The 15337-nt window shown below is 40.2% G+C and overlaps 1 protein-coding gene across 1 annotated transcript in view; it reads right to left on the bottom strand.

The window, feature by feature from the left end:
• The window catches only part of MYO1D (myosin ID), a 361250-nt gene that overhangs the window by 91306 nt on the left and 254607 nt on the right, over nt 1-15337 (bottom strand). The window contains exon 21 of the mRNA XM_061390407.1: nt 13255-13409. Coding sequence (XP_061246391.1) covers nt 13255-13409 — 155 coding nt within the window. The remainder of the gene's footprint in view (nt 1-13254; nt 13410-15337) is intronic.

Genomic DNA, 15337 nt, shown 5'->3' with positions numbered 1-15337 from the left:
CCACTCCAGTATCTTGCCTGGAGAATCCTATGGACAGAGGAGCCTGGTGAGCTATAGTCTATGGGATTGCAAAGAGTCAAGACATAACTAAGTGACTAAACCATACCTCTTCGGTACAAGGACAGAAACCCAATTCCTATAGCTTAAGTGAGGGGGAACTTGTTATGAACCAGGATAACTCATTGAGGAAAAGAAATCTGTCAAATGGTGAACTCACCAAAGGGCAATATGCTGAACAACAAATCTGCATATCTCACAGACCTGTTTTCTGTTTATCCAGTTTTTATTGGATGGATTGGCTGGATGCTTATGGTTCTTGGGCTGTCTGGCTCTTCCTCACCTATCGGCCTGTCCCTTTTGCCCACCCCCAACCCCCAGATTGGCACCCAAATGGATGGGTGCACACACTCTCCTCTCTTCCTCTGTTTCAGCTACTTCCAGCTCGAACAGCAGGGCCAGAAACAAAAGGACTCCTCCTTAAACTGTCATGAAAACTGATCAATTACACTTTCTGGAAATTCTCAAAAGCTACTAATTGCCATCTCATCTAGCTGAAGCACTGTCAACTTTTTATAAAGGGTCAAAGGAACATATTTTCGGTAAACTGGTAAGTTGGTAAATGAGATAAATTAGACAGTTGGGCAAACTTGATGGAAGAATACTAAATGTCAAATGGAAAATAACTGAAGGAAAATTTGAAGATTTAGTATAAGCTAAATTTCCCATAAGGAAATGCTAAAATCTGTGGATTCTGACAGCTGCTTTGTATTTTAAGATCTGGTATGGAAAGTGGGTGGTGCCAGTTTCTAGGAAAAGCTTGAGTCTGGATGACCTGAAATGCAGATGCCTCTCTGTGACAGACCATAGTATCTGATACTGCTATTTGGGAAGGGTCGTATGGGGTTTTGAGGCCCTTAAGAGCACAATGATTATATAAAATACGCTTGCTAGTTCTTTGAAGAATCTAACAAAAGGACACCCTTCCCTAATAGTTCTAAGTAAATGCCAAACAACATATGTGCAAACAGAGTGAAGTCCATTTTTCAGCTAAATTTCATGAAAAGACTAAGCCAATCCGAGACCCTTAGTTTAACTTCAACATGCCTTAAAATGCTGTGACAAGGAATTAATTCAAGAAGGATATTCCTTGAAACCAAGTTTTGGTAACTGCAAATTTTTGCAAATTCAATGAACTGGCCACTTGGCAAATTGACTTTTAGTGAATTGAATTTTTTAAAAAATCTACTCTTAAAAAACTGGAAAAAAAATCCCACATAATAAAATATTCACCTGCCTAACAATTTCCAAGTGCACCTACAGTATGGTCCTGTCAACCACATGTGTGACAGTGAACTGATTTTTGACAAATCAGCCTTCTTCAAATCATACACAATCTAGTGTCAAACAAGGTCATACAGTGTGAAGGTCACAGGGAGGCTGGCGCTGCATTTCAGCCGACACGGGCCCGGATCCATCGGATTCTCCTTTACCGCGGTCTCTGCTTCTCTGTGGGTCAGCCATGCCGTGGTTTTCTTCACCTTTGGAAATGCGGCTGCCCCAGCCCCCGGGTGTCTGGAGAGGCAGTGACCTGTGCGTCTTCTCTGGACTGAGGGCCAGCGATCTCCAGGAAGGGGGAAGTGGTGCAGCATGGGCCACGTGCCACCCCTGCACTATTCATCTCTGCCAGGGGGTCAGGGATGCGAGGATGTGGTGCCGCCGGTGGGAGCCGTGGAGATGAAACACAGGGGACAGGGAGCTCCAGAAGAAGGGGCTGCTGGACAGACCAACGGCCGATGTCCCCTCAACTCAAGCGCCTCCTCCCTCTGTTCAGTGTTACTGCCATCCATCCCTGGAGAAGCTTCTCTCCCTGCAAAACGGCTGTAGAATGCAGCGAAGCTCCTGTAAACCTCTTACTTCCTTGCTGTTCCTGGCGGCGAAAATCTAGGTCCTTCTCATCTTAGGGATTATCTTTTTTTGGCTAATAACTATATATTTTGGGTAACCAAATTAACAGCAGGGAAATTACAAACGCTAAGGAATTTTGCCATGGCTCTTACTCCTTTGAGGACGTTTAATTTCTAGTTTTATTACTGAGAGTCGCACTTGTCTTTCTACCCTCTACCGTACTCGTTCTTTCTCCATTTAATTCATTCTTTTTGGCATATGGGGGCCGCAGATGTATAGCAACTAGCGTCTTCAGTTTTCCATTTCCCTTTTAAGTGGACGACTGTTTTGCCCTCCTGAGCATGTTTAACATGGAAGATGATGTCATTTAACATTTAACATGGAAATGTCATTTAACAGGAGAGATAACATGTTATTAGGCTTTGACTCACTGGTGTTGTATATACATATATATATATAAATATTTTTTAAAATTTATTTTTGGCTGCTCTGGGTCTTTGTTGCTTAGGCTGGACTTTCTCTAGTTGCAGCGAGTGGGGGCCACCCTTCGTTGTGGGCACAGGCTTCTCTTTGCAGTGGCTTCTCTTGTCGCAGAACATAGGTTCCAGGGCGTGTGGGCTTCAGTGGTTGTGGCACATGGGTTTAGTTGCCCCTCAGCCTGCAGAACCTTCCCAGACCAGGGGCTGAACCTGTGTCCCCTGCCCTGACAGACAGAAGAATCACTTAACCACTGGACAGGCAGAAGAATCACTTACCCACTGGACCACCAAGAAAGCTGCAACATTATATAATTTAATACTTACGTCCTCCCTATAACCTATATGATAAAGTTCAAATTCATTAGCTTGGGGTCCTACTTCAGCTACTTCTTTCCACCAAGCTTTTGCACATTCTGTTCACGTCTCTGGGGAAAATCTTGCCCCATCCCAACTGATAAAACTCCAGCAAGCCTTGGAGACCCAGCTGGATGATCAGTTCATCCCCTGCGCTTCCATGGCCTGGCCCTGTCACAGCTCGCTTCAGGCAATGGAGTGTGCACACCATCCCATCTTCCCCATGAGATCGAGAGCTATCTGAGGAAAAGGATCACACGGTCCATCTTTGTATCCTTTCCACCCCCCACAGCCAGACCTGCAGTGAACGCATGGAGAATGTAGGCTAAATGATGGGATGAAAATATAACAGTGTTTGTTTCAGATGAAAAAACACTTGGTTAAGTAGTTATGCTTCCTATACAGTCGATAAGACTTGAAATAAACACATGAAGAAAGCTTTAAAAAAAAAAAAAGCCTGTTCATTTAAATTTTCTATCTGACAATTTAGGAAAAAATCCCAACAGCACAAACCAGGGTGTGAATTCACGAAAACTTCACAGGACGATCTCCACGTGAACACATTGCAACGTTTAGGGCTGGGCAAGAGCTCAGTTGCTCAGTTGTATCAGACTCTTCACGACCCTATAGACGGACTGTAGTCTGCCAGTCTCCTCTGTCCATGGGATTTCCCTGGCAAGAATACTGGAGTGGGTTGCCATTTCCTCCTCCAGGGAATCTTCTCAAAACCCAGGGATTGAACCAATGTCTCCTGCATTGGCAGGAGGATTCTTTACTGCTGAGCTGCTGGGGAAGCTTAAGGGCCTTCAAAAAAGTAATACGATTACCCTAAATGTACCATATCTCCCTGCAGTGATGCTGAAAAGATGATCAGTTTTCCAGTACTTTTGGATTTTCTCTTTCAACATGAAAGGCAAAGATGGTTATGTCATAAAGCAAATAAGTATCTTTGATCTGCACAAAAGTCTTCAGTAAATCTCCATCATAAGAGCAGGTAAGGCTGAGGATGACTGTGCACCCTGCATGTCCTCAGAGAGGGCTTTTGTCCAAGGGCAGCTGCTTCTCAAGACAGATGGCACAGTGCAGGGAGAAGAAATGGAAAGTCGGTGGATGGTGCACCGTCCTCAGCAGCTGATGCACCTTAATGCTGTTTGATTTCGGTCCTGCCTTAGTCATGCTGAAAAGCTTTTAAGACTTTGCTCTGTGTTCTTTTGTGTACAGCAGATGGGCAGGACTGTATAGAAATGGGTTCAGTTCATTCCCTGGAGGCCTGTTACTTGCAGGTGAGGTATCCCATCTGGGAATGGGCAGGCAGGTCTTAACAGCAAACTTTGTAGGGTCACTAAAGACCATTGCTTAGAGTGAGGGATGGCTCTTTCTGGGGCAAGCAGAGGTGGCAGATAGAATGCTGGTTCTGCCAATTCTCATCTCATTTCTCATCTCCACCCTCCTTCACTCCTCTCTCTGAACCTCAGCCCATTCCTCACCCTGCCTCTCTTCACTGGGGTACGAGGGGATGCTATTGTTGCACCTGATTTGATAATAATCATTTTACAAGCACAAAGGTTTAGTGGTTTGCTTTTTTTTTTTTTTTTTTAATGCTACCTTTGTCACAATGACCATATGAAAATATCACGTGTTCATCCTGGCCATTTTCTAAGTCAGTTCATGAAACCAATGGGAATTGCTTGGGTAGCCCACTAAGGGTGTAGATTCCTAGAAATTAGGATTTACTGATAGAAGGGGCCCAGGGATTTGCCTTTTGAATAAGCACTTCCAGGTATTCCAGTGCAGATGCCACCCACACTTTAAGGAACCCTGATAAAGACTGTTATATTTTTTTCATGGCAAATTCTATTTCTTTGTGAGGAAATACCATAATATGTTTAACCATGTCTATTTTGATGGACTTCTACAGTTTCTATGTTTTCACAATGAGTAATGATGCTGCATTGTTTCTTCTGCCCAGGGTCACTTTCTGCTTCTTTTGCGAAATGTTGGCCTCATATATTTCACCACCAAACGTTCCCACCCAGCTCTATCTTGCCCTGTCCCAAAAGAGGTTCTTCCCGTGGTCTTACTGCAGACTTTCATATTCTGAGAAGACCCACTTCTCTGGTCAAAGTGACTGCCCCTGAGATAGGCATCTCACCCACATGGTGACAATCTTGTTATGCTGACACAGGAAGATTTTCTTCAAGTATGTTTTAAGCTAACACATTTTACTGAATATACGATGCCCTGCCTGTAAGATGCACCCTTGTGTATCCCTGAGATGTTGCCCATTACCACTATAAGAATCCACCAGTGCTAAGTCGCATCCCAACTTCAGAGAAGCCAAAATTTTAAAAAATGTATTCTTAAAATCAATAAAACAAGTCTTAGTTTTGCTCAGTGTGTTTCTCTTTTCCAAGTACACCTATTATTTGAATGTAAACCTTTTGTTCTCTGTCTTCCGTATCTGTCAACTTCTTTGTTACTCTACCCTTCCTCTGTAAACCAAGAGACCTTCTTAAACTTTTCTTTCATACCGATTCTGTTTTCTGCAATACCAATTGTGTCACTGCTGGATTTTCATTTAAATTTTTCGATATCTTTTATTCCATTCAAATAATTGGACACTTTTGTTTCTCAGCTTGCCCCTCTTCGTCTCAGTCTGTCATGCAATCTTTGGTCTGTTTATGCAGAATCCTTGCTTTCTTAAATTTTATTCAGGCTATAGTTTCTATAATGTGAATTTTCTGTTATAATACTTTTCGGAAACACACTTTTCTTTTTCTTTTAAGGCTGTCGTCTATATCTGTGTCATTGCTACTGACTTTCATAAATAAGGAGACAGTTCTGGTGTTACACAAAAAGGGCATATGGATTTTTTTGGAGTCTTTCTTATGGTCCACCTGTTTGAAGTTAGAATTCATTTTTCAGCTTTAAAAAAATATTTATTTGTTTTTGGCTGCTGTGGGTCTTTGTTGCTCTGGGTGGGCTTTCTCTGGTTGTGACAAGTGGGGGCTACTCTATACTTGCAGTGTGGGAGCGTCTCATTGCGGCGGCCCCCCTTGTTGCAGAGCATGGGCTCGAGGGTGCTCAGTGCGCTTGGGCTCAGGAGCTGTGGCACACAGGCTTAGTTGCTCCTTGGCATGTGGAATCTTCCCAAACCAGGGATCGTACCTATGTCCCTTACAATCGCAGGTGATTCTTAACCACTGGACCACCAGAGAAGCCCCATTTCTCAGTTTTTCAGCTGGAGAGCTAGCTTATGGACACAACCGCTAGATGTGGATGTCTTTTACTTATTATGAAGCTGCTATCTGAGTGGGAATCCCTATATCTTGCTTCCTTGTCAGCTTACTGACAAGGAGAGTTTGAAATTATTTCTAGTTATTTTTTTAAGAAATAAGTAAATTACTACTTATATATATATTTTAAAGTAAATGTAAAGCTGCAACTCCCAGCATACAACATACCCATGGCTCTTTCAGCCCATAGGTCTTTTAGTTGCTAATTTACTATCTTGAAATACCCATTCACTTCTGTAACCAGATGTACTACATTGCTTAGAGTGATAATCCTGCAGCTGGTAGAAGATGAGAGGTGTTCATAAGGGGAAGGAAAATGTCAGGGCTCTTCCTTTCCTTCATACAGAAGGAGGACTGTTACCATCCTCTGGTGGACAAGATGCAGAGTGGGGGGAAAGGACTAGAAGTATCCTTTGGCCCAAGGGGGATAGCAGTCAGTCTCTGTTTTCACCAGTTATCTCCTGGGAGTCTTCTGAGTGCCAGGAATGTTCGGAACATTAGGGAAACTGCAGTGAACAATACAGTCCTGCTGACTTGGGGCTTGTATTCTAGTTGGAATATATACAATAAATAAACAACTAAAGACAGAGTGTCAGATGGACATGAAAGCCACGAGGGAAACAGCAGGGGAGGAGTCAGGGGGCACTGTGGTGGGTGAACTGCTCTTCTCTACAGGATGGCAGAGAAGGCCTGATAGGTGACATGTGAGCAGGTGTGAAGGATGGGCCTCTGAGCAGGCATCTGGCTGAGCAATGTTTCTGGTTTCCAGTACTAGTAAGGCCAATGGCATCTCTTTCTATGTTTTCATGTATATGTATCTCTATTGGAAAGCAAAGGTGGGCGAGTGGTGGTCACTCACTTTTCCATCACCATGAATCAGAGGACTTTGATAATCATCATTTTTTTCTTTTTTGCTCCATCATGTGGTACAGCATGTGGGATTCTAGTTCTCTGACCAGGGATGGAACCCACGCCCTCTGTACTGGAAGTGCAGAGTCTTAACGACTGGGCCACCAGGGAAGTCCCAATAATTATCATTTTAAATGGCCCCAATACTCTGTTCAGGAGATGGACCATAATTTAATTAACAAATCTTCTATTTAGCTGACTCTTGAACAACACAGGTTTGAACTTCCCAGGTCTACTTATGTATATGGATTTTTTTTCCAGTAAATACTATTTGTTGTTGTTGTTCAATTGCTAAGTTGTGTCTAAGTGTTTGAGACCCCATGGACTATAGCATGCCAGCCTCCTCTGTCCTCCACTATCTCCCAGAGTTCACTCAAATTCATGTCCATTGAGTTGGTGGTGCTATCTAATCATCTCAAATTGTCTCCCCCTTCTCCTCTTGCCTTCAATCTTTCCCAGCACCAGGGTCATTTCTAATGAGGAACACACAATTCCCCAGCTGGTTGAATTAATGGATACAGAACTGTGGATGCTAAGGGTGGACTACAGGACTTGAGCATCTGTGGATTTTCCGCCAGAGGGTCTTTGAGCCAATGCCCCCTGGATTCTGAGGGATGACTATAGTTGTCTATCTACATTATTTTCAACTGTCTTTCTTTTATCGGCTCTGCTGATGGCTCAGATGGTAAAGAATCTGTCTGCAAAGAAGGAGACCTAGGTTTGATCCCTTGGTCAGGAAGATCCCCTGGAGAAGGGAACAGCAACCCACTCCAGTATTCTTGCCTGGAGAATCTCATGGACAGAGGAGCCTGGAGGGCTACAGTCCATGGGCTCTTTCTTTTACTTACATATTTTTAGTAGGAATATAAACTACTCTGATTAGTAGCCAGGCATTCAAGGAAAGCAGTTTGGGAATACAGATTAAGAGCCAGGAACACAGGTATCCGGGCTCAGGGGCGGAGGAGTGTGGGGAATGAGGAGGAGCAGGAAGGGGTGAGCACTGGAAGCACAGGACAGACAGGGCCAGGAGCAGAGGGCTTTGTGAGCTGGCCTTGCCCCTCCCCTTCACCTCTGCTCAGGAGGCCTCGTCTCCCCCTGTTCCCGTGGCCATAGCCAATGGCCTGCTTCTTAGTCTGATTCTACCCATAGTTCAAGTGTGGGTTAAAAAGAACATAAGCGAGGGACTTCCCTGATAGTCCAATGGCTAAGACTCCGTGCTCCCAACACAGGGGGCCCAGGTTCAATCCCTGGCAGGGGGACTCGATCCCACATCCTGCAACTAAGAGTTCCTGTGCCACAACTAAAGAACCCACATGTAGATATTAAAGAGACTGCTTATGAAAAACAAGACGCAGATGGCACTGACTCCTGGCTTGCATCCACAGAAATAGAATGGGGAAAATAAGAAGTTTCTGTGCCTAAGACTGGGGTTATACTGAGGTTTCCAGCATCCAGACAGGCAAATGCCTGGACAGCTGCTTAGGGCAGATGGGTCCTTTGACAGCTTAATATTGCAGAGTTTCTGGTGACTCTGTAGTTAGGGCAGCCAACGTGAGGCCATCTGTTTACTAGTGGGCAGAAAAGCTTACTACCAGCAGGTAGTCACTGCTGAGCATGAGATACAAACCAAAAGTCAGGTCAGCCACTTTCATCACCTCTGCAAAGCAAACCGGCCTGGGAAACCACTGGTACAAACACCAGAGACAAAGAAACCTCACCTCAGCGTCATGTGACCTACACAATCGGACCCATGAAACAGTAGTTTCCTAGGAGCTTTTATTTGCATTTATTTCAACATATTCAATGCCATGAGAGAAACCATTTGCTCAGAAAGCTCTTTTGTTCTTTTCTACTTTTCTAAACAGGAAAGGAAAATAACCATGAATTTAGGGCCTTCTGTAATATACCTAAAAAGTAGCATGTTTTATTATTTAAATGAAAAAAACTTAGATAAGTAATACATGTATTTGTTGCAAAAGGTTTATAATGAAAAATAAATAAATCTCCCTCCCATACCTCTTTCTCCTGGTACCCCATCTCCCCTCTCCAGAGACAAACAGAATTACTCATTTCCTGAATGTCTTTCTAGATATGGCTTATAATATACATAATTGTTGGAGTAAGAAATGGCAACCCACTCCAGTATTCTTGCCTGCAGAATCCCATGGACAGAGGAGCCTGGCAGGCTACAGTCCATGGGGTCGCAAAAGAGTCAGACATGACTGAAGCGACTTAGCACATACATTAATTGTGTGTGTGTGTGTAACACAATTTTTTAATTGGCTGTATTTAAAATGAACAAAGCCTATTATTAATAAAAAGCTCTGGGAAGTACTGCAGTAAAGAAACCTATTTAACTTCATCAGGGAATCCTAAACATACTTGACTTCAGGCCCCCTTCTTTTCTTCTTTGGTATAATTTCTGGTCTGTGGAATGTAGCCAGGACTCGCTGGTATGGCTGGATCAGGTGTTTCTGAAGGGCGTCTGTGCTGAATGGTTTCTGAGCCATGCTGGTTGTTAAATATTGTAAATGTCACACCTCAGAATATACTTCATTAAAAGACTGCCTTCAAATGTTTTAGAAAATGTGAAATGTGTGGGTGAGTTCTTGCAGAGGCAGAAATAATGGGTCCAGGTTAAGGAAAGACTGAAGGAGGTGAGAGTAAGGCTAATTTATATTTAGTTGGATTCAGTTTCAGATTAGTATGGGGAGAAATGCCAGGAAAGGGCTGGCTTCAATTTGAGAGAGAAGATGGTCATGAGAAATTCATTAAGTAGAGGAGAAAGCCGTAAGCTTCATCATTTTTGTCTTTGTTTTTAATCATGAAATATTTCATACATCAATGTATTTTTCATCAAGAAGTTTGATTTGAATCTTTTTTTAAAAAATATTTTCCATGTCTTTAGTTAACTTTTGAACACCTGAAATTTAGTTATAATAACTGCTTTCATGTCTGTATCTGCTAATTCTTACACCTTTGTCAGTTGCGGATTGGTTTCCATTGGATAATGGTTTTCCCCTTGTACTGGATTGCACTGTCCTGCCTATTTGTATGCCTAGTAATTTTTGATTAGATGTCAGACATTGTGAATTCTGCCTTGTTGGAGGTGGATACTTGTGCATTGCTATAAACATTCATGAGCTCTGTTCTAGGACATAGTTAAACTACTCGGTGGCAGTTGATCCCTTTGGGTCTTGCTTTTAAGACTTATTTGGAACTTGAGGGGGATCCTACACAGATCTCTAGCATTCCCTCTCTGTGCTCTTCTTCCCTCTTTGGCAATCTGTCCTGAAAAATTCAGTTGCCTTGATCTTCCCAGACTCTTGTCTCTATCTCCTGAACTCAGGGAGTCCCTTTCCTAATCCCTTGTTCTGATACGTGGCTAGCATTTTGTTCATGGACTTTAAGCCCTAATCCTCTCTCTTTGAAAGTTTTAAAGACACTGACTCCTGTTCAGATTCAGTCTATCAATGGTATGTTTTGTTATTTTGGGTCTTTTCCTCCCAACTTTTAACTAGAGAACTTCTTAGAATGCACTTGAAGGAAATTCTCTTAAAGATAAAGTACTGGTTTGGAGTTAATTTCTTATCGTCTTTGGATTTACAAAATTAACCCAGGGACAAGAAAGATTACATGCCACATCATTATGCTTATAAAATACAATATGATTTTCAAAGTTACAACAATGCTCTGATACTTGACAATACAGAAAAACAGCTAGGAAAAAAAAAAATCAAATTAACCTTTTCTCAAGAAGCCAATAGCAAATTAACTATAGTTCTAAATCAAAATTTCCAAGCATGAATTTTCTAGGGACAGACAGAAGGATTTTCCCCCCTCTCATTTGTACTTTAATTCTTAATTCACAGAATTAGAAACACAGGATAAGGACATCAAAAAAAAAAAAAAAAAAGAAGACAAAAAGAGCTCATACAGGTCAATATATATATATAAAACCCAATCAAAAAATGGCAGAAGAAAAAAAAAATGGGCAGAAGGTCTAAAAAAGCATTTCTACAAAGAAGACATACAGATGGCCAAAAGGCACATAAGATGCTCAGTATTGCTAATTATAAAAGAAATGCAGGTCAAAACTATAGTGAGGTATGACCTCACATGGATCAGAATGGCCATCATTAAAAAGTGTACCAATAATAAATGGTAGAGAGGGTGTGGAGAGAATGGAACCCTCCTACACTACTGGTGGGAATGTAAATTGGTACAGCCACTATGGAGAACAGAATGGAAGTTCCTTAAAATACTAAACACAGAGCTACCATATGATCTTGCAAACCCTCTCCTGGGTATATATCTGGAGAAAACAACAGTTTGAAAAGATACATATGCTGCAATGTTCACAGAAACACTATTTACAACAGCCAAGATGTGGAAGCAACCTAAATGTCCATCAACAGATGAACGGATAAAGATGTGCTATATATACCCAATGGAATACTACTCAGCCACGAAAAGAATGAAATAACTCAATTTGCTGCAACATGGACGGACCTAAAGATTAACATATTGAGTAAGTCAGATAAAGACAAATACCAATATGCTGTCACTTGTACATGGAATCTAAAATATGATGCAAACGAACTTATTTACAAAACAGATTTATAGACACAGGAAACAAACTTACATTATCAAAGAGGAAAGCAGGTAAAGGAGGGACAAATTTGAAGTTTGGGATTAATTGATATACATGTTGTATATAAAACAGACAACCAACAAGGACCTACTGTATAGCACAGGGAACTATACTCAGTATTTTGTAATAACCTCTAAAGGAAAAGAATCTTAAAAAAATAGGTCTATATGCATGTATACCTGAATCTCTTTGTTGTAAATCTATACATGAGACACTGTAAATCAATATACTTCAATAAAAAATACACATGGAATAATTAAAAAATCCCAGTAGCTTGACAGCCTTCCCTTCCCTCCATTTATACATTTTAAAGACATTTAAAAGTCTTACATATATTAAAGAGAGAAAGGTATCTTAGACAATATGCTAGGACAAGGAAGTCATTGATGGATTCCACAACTAGATTCACATATTTCCGCCATGTGTAGAGGCATTTAACAGGAGTTAGAAATTAAGAAACAAGGACTCAGATTGAGCAAAAATACTTAAATGTCCCAGGCAAAAACCATTTAGTAGTACAGGCATCCAAATGAAAGGTAACAAAGTAAAATCCCTTTTGACTATCCATCTTTCGCTACAACTACGTATTAAGAGGAAATGGACCTGCTTATCTGAGTTATAGACTTTACTGTAGAGATGACTTCTCCATGTCTTTCTCTTACATTCTAAACCCTTCAGTAGTTCTCTTAGCTTTATTTGGCAGATAGGAGGAAATTTTTCAAAGGCCTATATATTTATTGTTATCTTTTGGTAATTCCTCAGTCAGATTCTTATTTTCCACCAGGTGACCACTCAACATCATTTCACTTATACCATTTGAAAGCATTTAATTATGTAAGATATTGAAAGATCTGTTTTGGTCTAGAGCATAAAATAAATGGCCTCTGCAGCTCACTTCTAAAATTATTCTCCATGCATTTGTTAGCAAAAAGGAACACCATAGAATTACATGTGTGAACGTCAGATACTAAATATGCCTTTGTTTAGAGAAAGAACTCCACCTCTAAAACAACTCCAATAAATAACCAGGCAAAAATCCTCTACTTAGAGTTATCCGCTCACTGAACACCATCACCATCAGGATCTGTTGCCTGTTTTTCCTTCTCACATCACTGTTCACTCCATAGACATACACAATCACACTAGGCATCAGCGAGGTTTACTATGAAGTTCTCTGACAATACCGCATTCCCTCATGACTCCATGTTTTTGCAGAGGTAATTGCTTCTTAGAATTCCTTTAGTCTTTGTGGACCCACAAGTCATCCTACACCTGCCTTCTAATTTGTTTATATTCACAGCAGATACTTGAATTGATTATACTCAGGATAAATGAGAAGCTGTGATACTAAGAATGTAAAGTAAGTTTTCTGTCTTTTGGATTTAATTACGTTTGGATTGGCAGTGAAGAAATCACCATTGGGGAAATCTCTGACTGTTGGTTCAGCTGGAGGCTGGAAAAGCAGAGGATCATTCCTAATCTTGAACTAAGCTGGGATGCTAATTTCGCCTTCCGCGAAACAGATGATTTAAGTTGTCCTTAAGAAGGAAAATAACTCAACATGCTAAAACTGGCATGAAACAAGTTCAGTGAGAATTATGATGAAAGATTTCATCTATTTTAAACTTGCCTTCGTTAAGCAAAAACCAAACTTTACCTCTTGAAATGATTCACCAGGACTCCAACCAGTTCTCCGATTCGACTTTCATGGGTTGGCTGTTTGCTGAAGAGACAGACAATTAGGTCTTTGTTGTCTTTTGTATGGAACACTACAAGTTGGTCCTTTCCATTGGAGACGCTTAGACCGGTCAACTGCAAAGAAATATAGCATAGAAAACTGTTAGGATGGCTCTCAAAATAATGAATTTAAACAGTTTGTAGTGGTTTTACTCAGTAATACTGGTGATGTTAATCTTTACCAAGTTTTATGAAATAAGCAGATGAAAGGAAATAATAAAGATAAGAACAGAAATTAATGAAATTTAAAGTAGAAAATAGTGTAAAACCAATGAAATAAAGAGTTGATTCTTTCAAGAGATAGGTGAAATTGCTAAATCTCTAATTTGAAAGAATAAAAGAGAAAAGACCTAATGACCCATATCAGGAATGGAAGAGGGGCTATTACTACAGACCACATAGACATTAAAAGGATAAAAAAGGAATATCTACAACAACCTTATGCATAAAATTGAACAACTTAGACAAAACCAAACCATTCCTTGCAAGCCACAAACTACTAAAACTCACCCAAGAAGAAACAGATAACCTGAAGCTTACTTTATCTATTACAGAAGTTAAATTTGTAGTTAAAAACCTTTCAAAAAAGAAACTTCAGGCTCAGATGATTGCATTGGTAAATCCTACCAAATATTTAAAGAAGAAATAACATCCATTCTCTACATCTCTTCTAGAAAATGGAAGAAAAGGAACACTTTATAACTCATTTTATGAGCATTGTCCTGAAACCAAAAATTGACAAAAGCAATATAAGAAAAGAAAACTAAAAACCAGTATCCAATATCTTTCATGAACATGGACTTATTAGACTGGCCAACAAAATATCAGCAAATCAAATCCCAAACTACATGAGAACAATGACACATCATGACCGAGCGGAGTTAATCTAAGAAACGCATAGCTGGTTTTGTATTAAAAATATCAATCAATATAATCCCTCATAGCAACAGAATAAAAAATAAAGCCACATGATTATGTCAACTGACGCAGAAAAAGCATTTGACAAAATTCAACATCCATTCATGAAATAAATCTCTCAGCAAAAAGGATTAGAAGAGAATTCAACCTGAAAACGACATCTTCCAAAATGCCACAGCGGACATCATGCTAAGTGGTGCGAGACTGAATGCTTTTCCCAAAGATCAGGAGCAGTGTCAGGATTTCTGCTCTTACTGCTGCTGGGCACTTTCATACTGGAAGCCCTAGCCAGTGTACCAAGGCAGGTTTAAACAAATTAAAAGGCATACAAATTAAAACAGACGAAACAAATGGCTTTATTTTCAGATGACATGATCGTCTATGTAGAAAGTCCCAAGGAATTTACAAAATAGGTCTTAGGACTAATATATGGGTTTGGCAAGGTCACAAATACCAGGGCAACAGACAAAAATATTTCTATATACCAGCAACGAAAAACTGGAAACAGAAATTTAAAACCAAAACCATCCACAACTCCCAAACCAAAAATACTTGGACATAAATCTAACAAAATGTGTGTAGGATCTGTAAGCTGAGAATTATGAAAGGTTGATGAAAGAAGTCAAACAAAAATGCTGATGACAAAAGAAAATATAAATACATGGAGAGAAATAATGTGTTTTAGGTTGAAAAACTCAATATGGTTGGATACTGTCAATTTTCCTCAAATCAATCTATAGATTTAATGCAATTCTGACCAAAATTCCAGCAGAATTTTTGGTAGATATCAACAAGCTGATTCTAAAATATATATGGAAAGGCAAAGAAACGAGAATAGCAAAAGCCATTTGAAAAAAAAAAAAAAAGTTGGAGGACTCATAGTAGCTGATTTTCTTACTATAAAATAACAGTAATCAAGAAAGGTAATCGTCAAGAAGACTGTCAAAGGAATAAAAACATAGATCAGTGGGAACAGAATGGAGAATAAGATATAATCCCACATAAATACAACTGATTGATTTTTCACAAAAATGCAAAGGCAGTTCAATGGAGAAAGGATCATTTGAGCATTTGGGTAACTCAGC

Source organism: Bos javanicus, chromosome 19, assembly GCF_032452875.1.
Source record: "Bos javanicus breed banteng chromosome 19, ARS-OSU_banteng_1.0, whole genome shotgun sequence".
NCBI classification, from domain to species: domain Eukaryota; kingdom Metazoa; phylum Chordata; class Mammalia; order Artiodactyla; family Bovidae; genus Bos; species Bos javanicus.
Note: the sequence above shows the minus strand (reverse complement) of the source record. Positions and strands in the feature narration are given on the sequence as shown.